The 16,701-nt window shown below is 44.1% G+C and overlaps 1 protein-coding gene across 3 annotated transcripts in view; it reads left to right on the forward strand.

Annotated features, from left to right (window-relative positions):
• Positions 1–8,968: 8,968 nt before the first annotated feature.
• Positions 8,969–16,701, forward strand: part of LOC121581254 (bromodomain-containing protein 1-like) — a 35,940-nt gene continuing 28,207 nt past the window's right edge. The window contains exons 1-3 of one of the 3 annotated variants that reach the window (XM_041896757.2): positions 8,969–9,497; positions 12,927–13,501; positions 14,758–15,581. In XM_041896757.2, the coding sequence (XP_041752691.2) occupies positions 12,944–13,501; positions 14,758–15,581 (1,382 nt within the window). In that variant the 5' untranslated portion in view covers positions 8,969–9,497; positions 12,927–12,943. The remainder of the gene's footprint in view (positions 9,498–12,926; positions 13,502–14,757; positions 15,582–16,701) is intronic. The other 2 variants (XM_041896756.2, XM_041896755.2) reach the window with 2 other exon arrangements.

A 16,701-nucleotide genomic window follows, 5' to 3' on the forward strand; every position in this document is an offset into this window, starting at 1 on the left:
GGACCCTCCCCAGCACCGGCCCGCAGTGTGTCCTCTGCGTCCACAGTTGGTGCAGGGGACGGCCCCTCTCCTGGTCTCCCTAAGCGCAGTACCTCCGAGCTCCATGGGGGTAGAGTCGGAGGTGCTGGGGGATGGAATGAATGGGCCCCGATCAGAACATCCGCGGGTCTCCAACAGGTTATCCAGCCTGATGGACATCTCCACCAGTTGGTTCAGGATGAGATTGGTATCCCTGCAGGCCAGTTCCTTCCGAACGTCCTCCCGTAGGCTGCACCGATAGTAGTCGATCAGGGCCCTCTCATTCCATCCGGCGCTGGCTGCCAACATCCTGAACTCCAGCGCAAATTCCTGGGCGCTCCTCTTCTCCTGTCGTAGGTGGAACAGACGCTCGCCCGCCGCTCTCCCCTCCGGTGGATGATCGAATACCGCCCGGAAGCGGCGGGTGAAATCCTCGTAGCGGACCGATGCAGCGTCAATTCCTCCCCACTCGGTGTTGGCCCACTCGAGCATCTTCCCCGACAGACAGGAGATGAGGGCGGACACGCTCTCGTATCCCAAGGGCGCCGGGTGAATAGTTGCCAGGTAGAGCTCTACCTGGAGAAGGAAACCCTGACACCCGGCTGGTGTACCGTCATATGCCCTCGGGAGCGAGAGCCGAATCCCACTGGGTCCAGGTGGCGAAGGGGTGGACTGTGGTATGGGTGGTAGAGTGGTTGGAGGAGGTGTGGGCCACCTCTCTCCCAACGGTCCATAGTATTCATCACCCTCTCCATTGCAGTGCCGAGAGCCTGGATGATACTCTCCTGTCGTTGAAATCGTTCCTCCATCGATTCGGACTGACTGGCTGTACCTGCCAGGAGTGTCAGTGTAATGCGGTGGGTCGAAATCAGGCGTAGAACACAGAACTCGAAGAAACGTACTTTACTGAGAAATGAGTAAAGAATACAATACAGAAATCTCTCCACACAGGGAGGAACTAACCCGCTCAAAAACGACACACGAAACGAAAACAACCACGCACAAAACACATTGGGAGCCACTGGGTTAAATAGGGAAGGCGTGATTACAATAATGGGCAACAGGTGTGTGACAATTGACAACAGGTGCAACATAGAAACATAAAACATAGATCGGCAGCAGCTAGTATTCCGGTGACGACGAACGCCGAAGCCTGCCCGAGCAAGGAGGAGGGGCAGCCTCGGCAGAATCCGTGACAATGGGGAAAAGTACTCAATGAAACTGGCATTAAATGTGGAGAATGATACATTTGCATCTGTTGGCCACCAAGAAGCCTATTAATTTATATGCCATTGTAGGCTACTTTAGGCTACCATTTGATACAATAAATATGTTGATGTTGAAATGACTATATCACTGGAGTCATTGCAAATCAATTTGTGCCACTTGTGTAGCCTACCTGGAGCTGGGAAACGGATTAAATAAATTGCCTATAACATCAGTGTATTGTTGTTGTAGCCTTGTGTTATTATGCAATTATTAATAGCCATGTTTAGTTAATTAAATTGGAAGTTATCAAAGCTCTATGGCAATTGCCGATCAGTTGTTAGAACTCATTAGATTGACGGTAACAGTCAGTCAGATTAGGCTACAGATAAAACAAATTACACACTGGCTGTTGTTGACAAGCATATTCAGTTCATATACATATTATTCATATTTAATTCAGTTATTGAAATTACGACCCCATCCTCAGTAGCCTATTCCAGCAGGCTATTGAGAAACACGAGCACTTCTTACCTCGAAATCGCCAAACTGTTCATGTTGAATAAACTAGTCTGTTAATTTGAACTAAGCAAGCTGCTAAATCGTTCAGTTTACATCTTGCCTACATTTTGCTTAGGCTACTGTAGACCATCTGAAAAAAGATGTAGGCCTATAAGGGGCTATAGGCTACCTGCTTCTACACTATATACAGTGCATTCGGAAAGTATTCAGACCACTTCCTTTTTCCACATTTTGTTAAGTTACAGCCTTATTCTAAAATTGATTAAATTGTTTTCCCCCCTCATCAATCTACACACAATTCCCCATAATGACAAAGCGAAAACAGGTTTTTAGAAATAAATATAAAAACAGAAATACCTTATTTACATAAGTATTCAGACCCTTTGCTATGAGACTCGAAATTGAGCTCAGGTACACCCTGTTTCCATTGATCATCCTTGAGATGTTTCTACAACTTGATTGGAGTCCACCTATGGTCAATTCAATCGATTGGACATGATTTGGGAAGGCACACACCTGTCCATATAAGGTCCCACAGTTGACAGTGCATGTCAGAGCAAAAACCAAGCCATGAGGTCGAAGGAATTGTCCATAGAGCTTGGAAACAGGATTGTGTCGAGGCACAGATCTGGGGAAGCGTACCAAAACATTTCTGCAGCATTGAAGTTCCCCAAGAAAACAGTGGCCTCCATCATTCTTATATGGAAGAAGTTTGGAACCACAAAGACTCTTCCTAGCTAAACTGAGCGATCGGGGGAGATGGGTCTTGGTCAGGGAGGTGACCAAGAACCCGATGGTCAATCTGACAGAGCTCCAGAGCTCCTATGTGGAGATGGGAGAACCTTCCAGAAAGACAACCATCTCTGCAGCACTCCACCAATCAGGCCTTTATGGTAGAGTGGCCAGACGGAAGCCACTCCTCAATAAAAGGCACATGACAACCCCCTTGGAGTTTGCCAAAAGGCACCTAAAGGACTCTCAGACCAAAAGAAACAAGATACTCGGGTCTGATGAAACCAAGATTAAACACTTTGGCCTGAATGCCAAGCGTCACGTCTGGAGGAAACCTGGAACCATCCCTTACGGTGAAGCATGCTGGGGGCAGCATCATGCTGTGGGGATGTTTTTAGTGGCACGGACTGGGAGACTAGTCAGGATCGAGGGAAAGATGAACGGAGCAAAGTACAAAGAGATCCTTAATGAAAACCTGCTCCAGAGCACTCAGGACCTCAGACTGGGGCAAAGGTTCACCTTCCAAAAGGACAATGACCGTAAGCACACAGCCAAGACAACACAGGAGTGGCTTCGGGACAAGTCTCTGAATGTCCTTGAGTGGCCCAGCCAGAGCTCGGACTTGAACCCGATCAAACATCTCTGGAGAGACCTGAAAAAGCTGTGCAGCGACGCTCCCCATCCAACCTGACAGAGCTTGAGAGGATCTGCAGGAAATAATGGGAGAAACTTCCCAAATACAGGTGTGCAAAGCTTGTAGCATCATACCCAAGAAGACTCGAGGCTGTAATCGCTGCCAAAGTACTGAGTGAAGGGTCTGAATACTTATGTAAATGTGATATTTCAAAAAACTGTTTTTGCTCTGACATGCACCGTCAACTGTGGGACCTTATATAGACAGGTGTGTGCCGACCCAAATCTTGTCCAATCAATTGAATTTCCCAATTGAATTTAAATGGAAACAGGATGTACCTGAGCTCAATTTGGAGTCTCATAGCAAAGGGTCTGAATACTTATGTATATAAGGTATGTCCGTTTTTTAATTTTTTTCTAAAAACCTGTTTTCGCTTTGTCATAATGGGGTATTGTGTGTAGATTGATGAGGGGAAAATAACAATTTAATCAATTTTAGAATGAAGCTGTAACATAACAAAATGTGGAAAAAGGAAGAGTCTGAATACTTTCCGAATGCACTGTATACAAAAGTATGTGGACACCCCTTCAAATGAGTGGATTCGGCTATTTCAGCACACTCGTTGCTGACAGGTGTATAAAATCGAGCACACAGCCATGCAATCTCGATAGGAAAAGATTGGCAATAGAATGGCCTTACTGAAGATCTAATTGACTTTCAACGTGGCACCATCATAGGATGCCACCTTTCCAACAAGTCAGATTCGTCAAATTTCTGCCCTGCTGAAGCTGTCAACTGTAAGTGCTGTTATTGTGAAGTGGAAACCTGCCCCGGTCAACTGTAAGTGCTGTTATTGTGAAGTGGAAACGTCTAGGAGCAACAACGGGTCAGCCACGAAGAGGTAGGCCACACAATCTCACAGAACGGGACCGCAGAGTGCTGAAGCACATAGTGCGTAAAAATCGTCTGTCCTCAATACCGAGTTTCAAACGGCCTCTGGAGGCAACGTCTGCACAATAACTGTTTGTCGGGAGCTTCATGAAATGGGTTTCCATGGCCGAGCAGCCGCACACAAGCCTATGATCACCATGTGCAATGCCCAGCATCGGCTGGAGTGGTGTAAAGCTTGCCACCATTGGACTCTGGAGCAGTGGAAACACGTTCTCTGGAGTGATGTATCACGCTTCACCATCTGGCAGTCCGACGGACGAATCTGAGTTTGGTGGATGCCAGGAGAACGCTGTCTGCCCCAATGCATAGTGCCAACTGTGAAGTGTGGTGGAGGAGGAATAATGGTCTGGGGCTGTTTTTCATGGTTAGAGCTAGGTCCCTTAGTTCCAGTCAGTGGATGCTCCTCAGAGGAGGAAGGGGAGGACCATCCTCCTCAGTGAAATAAATAAAACAATTTACACATTTAAAAAGTTATCCTTTTTAGATACAACTATACTGAATATATTCACGTCATCAAATAATTGATTAAAATACACTGTTTTGCAATGAAGGTCTACAGTAGCCTCAACAGCATTCTGTAGGGTAGCACCCAGGTGTAGCCGGAGGACAGCTAGTTTCCGTCCTCCTCTGGGTACATTGACTTCAATACAACACCTAGGAGGCTCATGGTTCTCACCCCCTTCCATAGACTTACACAGTAATTAGGAACACTTATGGAGGACGTTCTCCAACCTATCCGAGCTCTTGCAGCATGAACTGACATGTTGTCCACCCAATCAAAGGATCAAATAATGAATCTAGTACTGAAAGCATAAACTACAGCTAGCTATCACTGCAGTGCATAAATGTGGTGAGTAGTTGACTGAAAGAGAGAGAAAGACAATAGTTGAACAGTTTTGAACAAATAAATGTATTCCAAAATGAAGAAGAAGCAAGAGAGTTTCACTTACTTAGCTAGCAAATGCAGCTAGCTAGTTTAGCCTACTCAAACACCCTACTCAAACAGAGGGATGCTATGTTAGCTAGCTGGCTATGACTATCCAACAAGCTTTTGGTTTTACTAATTTATTGCCACAGGGGCCCACCGTTGTAAGTGCTAAACTGCTTACTGACTGTACACTGTAACATTACTGCATGATTGTAGCAGATTTACTATTGCATTAATTCTATTAGCTATGTTGACCATGACGTTACGTTAGCTAATATGGTGACAACGATGTAGGCTGTGTGTAGTGGTTTGGCTTGGAAAGTTTTTTTTGCCTGGTCACATACAGCTGATGTGTTGTGCATTGAAGTCCACAAGAGAAGGGAAGAGGTGAGAGGAGGAGAGTGCATAGATGTGAGAAGGAATACAACGTGGCTGCTATGAAAGTGAACTGTGTTTATGTGTGATCAGGGGTGTATTCATTCCGCCAATTCTGTTGAAAAACATTTCTTAAACGGAAGCAAACGGAACAGAACGGGGATAAACATACTGTACCTGAATTTGTCCAACGAAAACTATTGTTTGCAACTGTTGGAGTAATGATTACACCATAGATCAGCTAGATGCAGACAAGAGTGTGCAAGGCAGTATTGAATGTGTCACTGTCTGTCACCTCACATTTTTCTCTCAACCTGTGTACACGTACAGCATATTGTAAACTTTCATTCATAGGCTGTTACATTGAACTGGGTGAATGGAATATGAATGACAGTCATCCAATATGCTGTAATAGAAATAAGGCCATGCTTATGAGAAAGAAAAAAAACGTCCTCTCTCATCTTAAACGGCACCGACCACCACTGGTTCCAGTGAAGGGAAATCTTAATGCTACAGCATACAATGACATTCTAGACGATTTTGTGCTTCCAACTTTGTGGCAGCTGTTTGGGGAAAGCCCTTTCCTGTTTCAGCATGACAATGCCCCCATGCACAAAGCGAGGTCCATACAGAAATGGTTTGTCGAGATTTGTGTGGAAGAACTTGACTGGCCTGAACAGAGCCCTGACCTCAACCCCATCGAACACCTTTGGGATGAATTGGAACACCGACTGCGAGCCAGGCTTAATAGCCCAACATCAGTGCCTGACCTCACTAATGCTCTTGTGACTGAATGGAAGCAAGTCCCTGCAGCAATGTTCCAACATCTAGTGGAAAGCCTTCCCAGAAGAGTGGAGGCTGTTATAGTAGCAAAGGGGGGACCAACTCCATATTCATGCCCATGATTTTGGAATGAGATTTTCGACGAGCAGGTGTCCACATACTTTTTGTTGAATTTCGCAAATTGGCCATTTATAACTGTTTTTAGTCTTAATATCTGGCACATAATAACTGCTAAATTTTCTGAAAATAGCCTAACATTTGTTTTTTAAAGTTTGTCCAAGTGTTTGTTTCTCAGAGCTTTCGAGATCCTCTGTCCATCTTTCATCACTCAAACTCTCCTGTCAGATTTATCTATAGTTATGCACATGTGCAAAAGGGATTTATTTACAATTATAAACTGGGTTCGAACCCTGAATGCTGATTGGCTGAAAGCCATGGTATATCAGACCGTATACAATGGGTATGACCCCAAAAAATGTTTTACATTGGTAACCAGCTTATAATAGCAATAAGGTACCCTGGGGGTTTGTGGTATTTTGCCAATATACCACAGCTAACAGCTGTATCCAGGCACTCCGCCTTGCATCATGATTAAGAACAGCCCTTAGCACCATACCCTCTCGTTCCTTATTGCTTAATCATAGCAGTCAAACGACTTAAATCGACATCCATTGATGGAAAATGATCAGGGAAATTTATTAAATGCAAATTATATTTTCTCTTGCGACATATTCAAATTAGTTTATTATGTCATAGTTCGCAATTATTATTATTTTGATGAAAACCAAATGTTGCGTCTAACGTAGTTACAAGTTACGTCGATATTCCTTCTTAATTTGCTCCATAACATTATGTAAAACATTTTTTTTTGTATAAATGTGGCAACACCTCTCTTGCTGGGAATAAAAAAATTGGGCTAGTTTTCAGGCCATTTGGGCTGGTTCTGAGTGGTCATTGGGCTAGAAATTGTAGGTCATTGGGCTAGAAATTGTAGGTAGACCTGACAACCCTGAGGCCTAATGACAATCGCACAATGTCCCGAGTGGCGCAGGTCTAAGGCACTGCATCGCAGTGCTAGCTGTGCCACTAGAGATCCTGGTTCGAATCCAGGCTCTGTCGTAATTGGCCCAGCGTCTTCCAGGGTAGGGGAGGGAATGGCCGGTCAGGGATGTAGCTCAGTTGGTAGAGCATGGTGTTTCCAACGCCGGGTTGTGGGTTCGATTCCCACGGGGGTATGATTTTTTTTTTATGTATGCACTCACTAACTGTAAGTCGCTCTGGATAAGAGCGTCTGCTAAATGACTAAAATGTAAAATTACAATACACGTAGGTGTTTTGTAACTGATGCCTCATTCCATTAATCAAATTGCGGGTGCACAGTGCACTGTTGGGGTTTGGATGCTGAAATTATTTAGTGAGTGAATAAATGTTCGCAAGCACCTTAGTTAAGAGATTTTTTGACAATTAGTTGAAAACATCATGACTGGTTATCTCCCGAGTGGCGCAGTGGTCTAAGGCTAGCTGTGCCACTAGAGATCCTGGTTCGAATCCAGGCTCTGTCGTAGCCGGCCGTGACCTGGAGACCTATGGGGCGGCGCACAATTGGCCCAGCGTCGTCCAGGGTAGGGGAGGGAATGGCCAGCTGGGATGTAGCTCAGTTGGTAGAGCATGGCGTTTGCAACGCCAGGGTTGTGGGTATGCACTCACTAACTGTAAGTCGCTCTGGATAAGAGCGTCTGCTAAATGACTAAAATGTAAAAGTAAAATGTTTCTGCCACATTAAAAGGCATAAGCCTTCCCTAAAGTAAATGTATTAGGCCTAGCCTAATTAGCTTACTCCTGTCTATAGATAAATAAATAAAACCATAAAAAATAGGCTACTACACCAGAAAGCATGATTTGGCAACAGAGGATCATTAGCTTTATTTTTTTAAGCTGTGGATTGTTTTAAATGGCATAGCCTACAGTCGGAAGGGCCCGCATTTTGGGCAGCACGCGCTGCAAATACCAAATTGATGATTGAGTTGCGATTGCCAGTGAAACGCAGAGAGACACAGCCAGGCATATCTCAATATTTAAAAATACAATCGCGGGAAAACTGTTTGGAAAGCAAATGGCTATTGCTGTAAAGAGATGACAATGAAAATACTCCAATCTGTATTTTAGTTATCAAAATTCTTAATTTAATTGAGCAAACAGTAACCAATCTTATTGGCACCAGCGGAGAACATCTGCCATATTCCCGGTGAGTGTGCATATTCACTGTATTTTATCATTGGGTCAGTACCAATGTGCCAGAGTGGCCCCGATCAGAAAGAATGAGGAGGTGGTGTCTCGCTGACCCTTCTGTTCGTCATTAGTTACCACAGCCACAAAGTAGGAAGACCCGCCTAATAGACCAATCAGATTACCAATCACACTCCCTAATTTGATTGGTCGACTAGGCGGGCCTTCTGACTTTGTGACTGTGTTAACTAGTGACGACCTTCTCTTCTGTCATGGATAACAAAGAATTGTATAACTAACCCAAGATAGACCAGAGCCTGTCGTTGCCAATGGGAGCTGGGCAGAACAAGCAAGGAGTTGGGCAGAGCCAAGCACGAGCTAGTGAAATCTTATTGGCTCGTTCTAGCATTTATTTGCATATTTCAGTTAGGGAACGCCTATCCTGTGAAATGCGCGTGTGCAATAACTAAATTCGCCCTTGCACTCCTAAACAACACAATTTTTTAAAACTTTGGCAAAGGCTAAAGTCTACAAAACGCAGTCCACTCTGTTTGTTACAGATTCTTGAAAACGGAAAACTTTATGGAGATCAAATGTTTCATCGATGAGCAAATGTGCAGAATGTGGCCAAAATCCATATCGCTCCATCTTTTTAAACGCCAACCGGATGCGTCACATTCATACATTTGTGAAATATCTGGCTCATTGTTCTATTTGTGTGTATAATTTGTGGACCCATGCCACGACATGACCTTTAGCGTTAATAGTTGCGTTGTGCGTAGCGGGTGGGACAACGCTCGTGCACTGCATTGTTGTTGGGGGAAGCGCTCGAGCTCGCAGTTGCAGCCTCGGAACGGTTCTAGGCTATAGGGAGGAAGCAAATTCAGATCCGTGAGCAAATACTTTTATGCTCAGGATAGAATCCAATCTAGTATTTATCAAGACGCAGAGTGCTCCCAAATGCATTCTTCTCCTTTATTACTGAAAAAGCCTAATCATTTCCTGTTGGATGAGAACATTTTGTACGGAATTACAGCCATTGAGCAGGCCACATCGCCATTGCTTTCAAAGGCTGTTGACTAGCTTATATCTTCAACCAGCAAAGCTGTTTCTAGTTCTGGGGTATGTGGTTTTTTTGTTTATTTTTCCGATGTATTTGATCATGGATTATGAAGAGCATAGTCGGTCAGTAACTGATTAATTCTGCGTGTGTTGTAGGAAGCACAATACATGTTTAAAGGGCTCCGTTGCCTTGTTTTGTTTGACGCCATTTGCTAGCGTTAGGTTGTTAGCTAACTGTAACTAGCATTAGTAGCTACAGTAATGTTATTGTTAGCTACTAGCCCACACTGGCTTTCTCTGTTTGAGCTATTCGTTGGTATCGCTGTTCTCTTTCTTCAGCCAGCTGCTAGTTTACTAGAAAGAACCATGACGTCCTCGGAACGGACCAAATGTTAAATGAAATGGTGCAATTTATCATGGTGCAGTTTATAGTTTGGTGAGTGGGGGGCTTGGCTCAGTTGGCTGCCACTCCTAGGCGCAACAAAGTTAACACAATTTTAAAAGGCTAAAGTAAACATTCCCCTTGTTTTACGCAGACCGTGTGAACAATTTGTCCTCACTGGCATAGCAAACGTTATTGATTAGACATTTCGATTGTCTCTAGCAACCCAACACATTTCCTGTGTCTGTCTTGTGTTGTAATGTTTAGGCCCTGTGTTATTTAATGCGGGATATTGGAGCTCAAATCTTGAATGATCCATAAGAATAACCAGACAGTATATATTATATATATATATATATATATATATATATATACACACACACAAAAGTTTGGGGTCACTTAGAAATGTCCTTGTTTTCAAAAGAAAAGCAATTTTTTTGTCCATTAAAATAACATCAAATTGATCAGAAATACAGTATAGACATTGTTAATGTTGTAAATGTCTATTGTAGCTGGAAACGGCTGATTTTTAATGGAATATCTACATAGGCGTACAGAGGCCCATTATCAGCAACTATCAGTCCTGTGTTCCAATGGCACGTTGTGTTTGCTAATCCAAGTCTATCATTTTAAAAGGCTAATTGATCATTAGAAAACCATTTTGCAATTATGTTAGCACAGCTGAAAACTTTGTGTGGATTTAAAGAAGCAATAAAACTGTCCTTCTTGAGACTAGTTGAGTATCTGGAGCATCAGCAATTGTGGGTTCGATTACAGGCTCAAAATGGCCAGAAACAAATAACTTTCTTCTGAAACTCGTCAGTCTATTCTTGTTCTGAGAAATCGAACCAACAATTGCTGATGCACCAGATACCCAACTAGTCTCAAGAAGGCCAGTTTTGTTGCTTATTTAATAAGCACAACAGTTTTCAGTTGTGCTAACATAATTGCAAAGGGGTTTTCTAATGATCAGTTGGCCTTTTAAAATGATAAACTTGGATTAGCAAACACAACGTGCCATTGGAACACAGGACTGATGGTTGCTGAATCATGTAGTAACCAAAAAAGTGTTAAACAAATCAACATATATTTTTTATTTGAGATTCTTCACTCTTGGCATTCTCTAAACCAGGTTCACCTGGAATGCTTTTCCAACAGTCTTGAAAGAGACTTGCTGAGCACTGCTTTTCCTTCACTCTGCGGTCCAACTCATCCCAAACCATCTCAATTGGGTTGAGGTCGGGTGATAGTGGAGGCCAGGTCAGCTGATGCAGCACTCCATCACTCTCCTTCTTGGTCAAATGGCCCTTACACAGCCTGGAGGTGTGTTGGGTCATTGTCCTGTTGAAAAACAAATTATAGTCCCACTAAGCGCAAACCAAATGTGATGGCGTATCGCTGCAGAATGCTGTGGTAGCCATGCTGGTTAAGTGTGCCTTGATTTCTAAATAAATCACTGACAGTGTCACCAGCAAAGCACCTCCACACCATCATACCTCCTCCTCCATGCTTCACGGTGAGAACCACACATGTGGAGATCATCCGTTCACCTACTCTGCGTCTCAGAAAGACACGGCGGTTGGAACCAAAAATCTCACATTTGGACTCCTCAGACAAAAGGACAGATTTCCACCGGTCTAATGTCCGTTGCTCGTGTTTCTTGGCCCAAGCAAGTCTCTTCTTCTTATTGGTGTCCTTTAGTAGTGGTTTATTTGCAGCAATTTGACCATGAAGGCCTGATTCACGCAGTCTGCTCTGAACAGTTGATGTTGATGTGTCTGTTACTTGAACTCTGTGAAGCATTTATTTGGGCTGCAATTTCTGAGGCTGGTAACTCTAATGAACTTATCCTCTGCAGCAGAGGTAACTCTGGGTCTTCCATTCCTGTGGCGGTCCTCATGAGAGCCAGTTTCATCATAGCGCTTGATCGTTTTTGCGACTGCACTTGAAGACACTTTCAAAGTTCTTGAAATGTTCCGCATTGACTGACTCGTGTCTTAAAGTAATGATGGACTGTCGTGTCTCTTTGCTTATTTGAGCTGTTCTTGCCCTAATATGGACTTGGTCTTTTATCAAATAGGGCTATCTTCTGTATACCCCCCTACCTTTTCACAACACATCTGATTGGCTCAAACGCATTAAGAAGGATAGAAATTCCACAAATAAACTTTTAAGAAGGCACACCTGTTAATTGAAATGCATTCCAGGTGACTTCCTCATGAAGCTGGTTGAGAGAATGCCAAGAGTGTGCAAAGCTGTCATCAAGGCAAAGGGTGGCTACTTTGAAGAATCTCAAATAAAAAATGAATTTGATTTGTTTAACACTTTTTGGGTTACTACATGATTCCATATGTGTTATTTCATAGTTTTGATGTCTTCCCTATTATTCTACAATGTAGAAAATAGTAAAAATAAAGAAAAACCCTTGAATGAGTTGGTGTCCAAACTTTTGATTGGTACTGTGTGTGTATATATATATATAATATCCAACCAACCACTCTAAAGTGGAACACATTTTTCATACATACCCATGCAGAGATATTTCTTGTTCAAACTTTTAATTAAACTCTTATCTTGTTAGCAGTTATCGAATACTTTTGCTGTCATGGGAAACCTGAGTATCTTTTTTTAACACAAGCCATGCCTTTCCCTCTAATATCACTAATATCCCCTTGTCCCTCATGCTTTTTAGTGACACACTTTTTTATTAATATGTCTTAGCAGATGCTCCACTCTCCCAGTCCCCATTTCCACTCATTATTATTATAGTTTTTAATGTAAACAAATGAAAATTCAACAATGCTATGGAAATGGAAATCCTCAAACTGATATCACACATTGTCGATCAACAGATAGGCCAACTTCCAGCTATCTTTTCAAATACCTTCACCAGTTGATGCTTGTTTACATTGTCCTCGTGTTTGTCTCCGTTACCACACCCGTAGGAGGTAAAACCTGTCAAAAATACTATTTTTTTACACAGTTTTTTAACTTAATGACATTGTATTGTGATGGTAATCTGTCTGCTTCTGTCTTCCCCATGCTTGTTTACTTTCTCGTGTTATGATATAGACTCATCTATGTACCTGCTTTGCTTCTCCTTGCAGCTGTTCAGGTGTCGAGGATGAGGAAGAAGGCTCGGCACCACAGGGTCCCCGTGCCCCAGCGGCCGCCCTCCCCCATCCGTCCGTCCCCCAACAAACAGACTCTGACCTACGCCCAGGCCCAGCGCATGGTGGACATGGAGATTGACGGCCGGGTGCACCGGATCAGCATCTACGACAAGCTGGACGTGATCGCGGATGATGACCCTACGGCCCAGGAGATGATGGAGTGCACCAGCAATAAGGAGAACATGGAGAAGCCTCAGCAGACGCCGATGCGCTCCGTCCGGTTAAAAAACAGCCAGGAGAAGAGGAGTGCAGCTGCGGTCGCACAGAACCACACAACACATGGATCTACAGCAGCACAGGCAGCACCAGCACAGACACTTCCAGAGGCCAAGATCCGGACTGTGGAGTATAACCTTCCAGCTGTCCCCGGGAGGCCCCCAGTGTATTATAAGTATGTGGAGAAGACGTCGGAGGAGCTGGATGAGGAGGTGGAGTATGATATGGATGAGGAGGACTACGCTTGGCTGGAAGTAGTTAACGATAAGAGGAGAAGTGAAGGCGTCAGTCAGGTAGGCCTTTTCTTTATAAATTACGCCTTTTCAGAATTACAAAACTTCATGGTGAGGCTGCTCCCCCGTAGCCTGTGTGCCAGTCAATCCTTTTTGCCTTGTTTTTTTTTACTGTGTATTTAAATACTCTATTCTCAACGGCTTATTCTAAGATTTCTACTACTGTACATTGCATTTTAGTTACACTCTTTATACACCACATATTTATTTATATACTGGATTCTTGACATAGCTCACTCTGAGACACTCCGTGAACAAAACATTAGGAACACCTGCTCTTTCCAGGACATAGACTGACCAGGTGAATCCAGGTGAAAGCTATGATCCCTTATTAATGTCACCTGTTAAATCCATTTCAAATCAGTGTAGATGAAGGGGAGGTGACCTGTTAAAGTAGACTTTTTAAGCCTTGAGACAATTGAGACATGGATTGTGTATGTGTGCCATTCAGAGGGTGAATGGGGAAGACAGAATATTTAAGTGCCTTTGAACAGGGTATTGTAGTAGGTGCCAGGCACACCGGTTTGAGTGTGACAAGAATTGCAATGCTGCTGGGTTTTTCACGATCAACAATTTCCTGTGTGTATCAAGAATGGTCCACCACCCGAAGGACATCCAGCCAAATTGACACAACTGTTGGAAACATCCCTGTGGAACGCTTTCGACACCTTGTAGAGTCCATGCCCCAATGAATTGAGGCTGTTCTGATGGCAAAGGGGGGTGCAACTCAATATTAGAAAGGTGTTCCTAATGTTTTGTACACTCAGCGTATAGCTACTGCTGTACATATACTAAGAATGATATCTTGTGTAAATTTAATCAGGTGTATATACGCATAGATTGCATTTGGATAACTGTTACAGTGGTATTTGGGTTGTTAATTGGATTAATTCTGGCATTTCTAGTTGTTTTTTATTATGTATTTATACATTTTTTATTATTTGTGAACTTTGCCATTATACTGCATTGTTAGGAGCTAGTAACATAAGCTTTTCGCTGCAGCCGCTATAACATCTGTTAAACTGTGTACACGACTAATAAACTTGGATTTGATTTCAGTCTGTTTCTACTCTTTTGCCAACTAGACAAGAGAGCAGAAACAGACTGACACTCAGGCTAGCTCCCCCCTCCCCCAAAGAAACAAAAACAAATGGATCACAGGCTAAGAAAACAATACAACACAACAATAGTCAACAAAGTATAATTAATACTACAATAAATGTGCAACTGTTTGCTGTTCTCCCTCCCACCACCAGGTGTCCTACAACGTGTTTGAGTTCCTGGTGGACCGCTTTGAGAAGGAGACCCAGATGGAGATGGAGAGCCAGGGCCAGGACAAGCTGACCATAGACGAGGACGCTGTCTGCTGCATTTGCATGGACGGAGACGGCCAGGACAGCAACGTCATCCTCTTCTGTGACATGTGCAACCTGGCCGTGCACCAAGAGTGTTACGGCGTCCCTTACATCCCAGAGGGACAGTGGCTGTGCCGGCACTGCCTCCAGTCGCCCACCCAGCCCGCAGGCTGCATACTGTGTCCTAACAAAGGCGGAGCAGTGAAAAAGACTGACGATGACCGCTGGGGTCACGTGGTGTGCGCCTTGTGGGTGCCGGAGGTAGGGTTTTCCAACACGGTCTTCATCGAGCCCATCGACGGAGTCGGCAACATTCCGTCCGCCCGCTGGAAGCTCACCTGCTACCTCTGTAAGGAGAAGGGGGTGGGGGCCTGTATCCAGTGTCACAAGGCTAACTGCTACACCGCCTTCCACGTCAGCTGTGCTCAGAAAGCCGGACTCTTTATGAAGATGGAACCCATCAAGGAGGTAACGGAGACCGGCGAACCAACGTTTTCGGTGAAGAAGACGGCTTACTGCGGGGCTCACACCCCAAACAGCTCGGTCAAGAGACCCCTCACCATCTACGAGGACGCCAAACCCCAAAATGGATTGTGTTCCCCTCTGAAAGGGGAGAACACGAGGGGCGCCAATGCACTGGCGAAAGGCAGGAAGAGGAAGAGGAAGAAGGTAGCGCCAGAGGAAGAGGTCCCACCCGTGTCTGTGCCTAGCTTTCCTCCCCAAAGGTAGATTCACTCACCATTCATCTAAGCGTAATTTTCATAATTTGCAGATGACCAGACGTATCAGTAAATGTACAATACACAACATACAGTGCCGTGAAACTATTAGCTCCCTTTCTGATTTTCTCTATTTTCATATTTTTGACACTGAATGCTATTAGATTTTCAACCAAAACCTAATATTAGATGTAACAAATAATACAAAATGTTCATAATTATTTAATTTAAATAACAAAATTATGCAACACCCAATGCCCCTGTGTGAAAAAATGGTTGCCCTCTTACACACAATAACTGGTTGTGCCACCTTTAGCTGCAATGACTGCAACCAAACACTTCCTGTAGCTGTTGATATTAATATTAGATTTTGGTTGAAGATCTGATAACATTCAGTGTAAAAAATATGCAAAAACAAACTCGCTGTTGGCTGGGCTCCCCACTTGTGCCATCAAACCACTGCAACTTATCCAGAACGCAGCAGACCAGCTGGTTTTCAACCTTCCCAAGTTCTCTCATGTCACCCCGCTCCTCCGCACACTCCACTGACTTCCAGTTGAAGCTTGCATCCACTACAATACATTGGTGCTTACCTATGGAACAGCAAAGAGGAACTGCCCCTCCCTACCTTCAGGCTATGCTCAAACCCTAGACCCCAACCCGAGCACTCTGTTCTGCCAACTCAGGTCTCTTGGCCCTCCCACCCCTACCGGAGGGCAGCTCCCGCTCAGCCCAGTCCAAGCTCTTCTCTGTCTTGGCACCCCAATGGCGGAACCAGCTTCCCCCTGAAGCTAGGACAGCAGAGGCCCTGCCCATCTTCCGAAAACATCTGAAACCCTACCTCTTCAAACAGTATCTTATATAATCCTCCTCCTCACCTTGACCCCTCCCTCCCCCCCAAAAAAATTGTAAGGGCTCCACGGTGCAAGCATTTCACTCGCATTCGTGAATAAAAATAGAGTTAGAAGTAAAGTATGAGCACATTTATAGAAAAATAAATGCTGCTGTAGCTGTTTCTGCTGTTTCATAGCTGGTAGCTAATCACACAAAGAACTGCTAGCGAAGACCACATTGGCTACTAGTCAGATTCTCTATCTCACAGGCACACTGGACTCAAGCAGTGTCC

Source organism: Coregonus clupeaformis, chromosome 14 (genome assembly GCF_020615455.1).
Source record: "Coregonus clupeaformis isolate EN_2021a chromosome 14, ASM2061545v1, whole genome shotgun sequence".
Classification (NCBI taxonomy): Eukaryota; Metazoa; Chordata; class Actinopteri; order Salmoniformes; family Salmonidae; genus Coregonus; species Coregonus clupeaformis.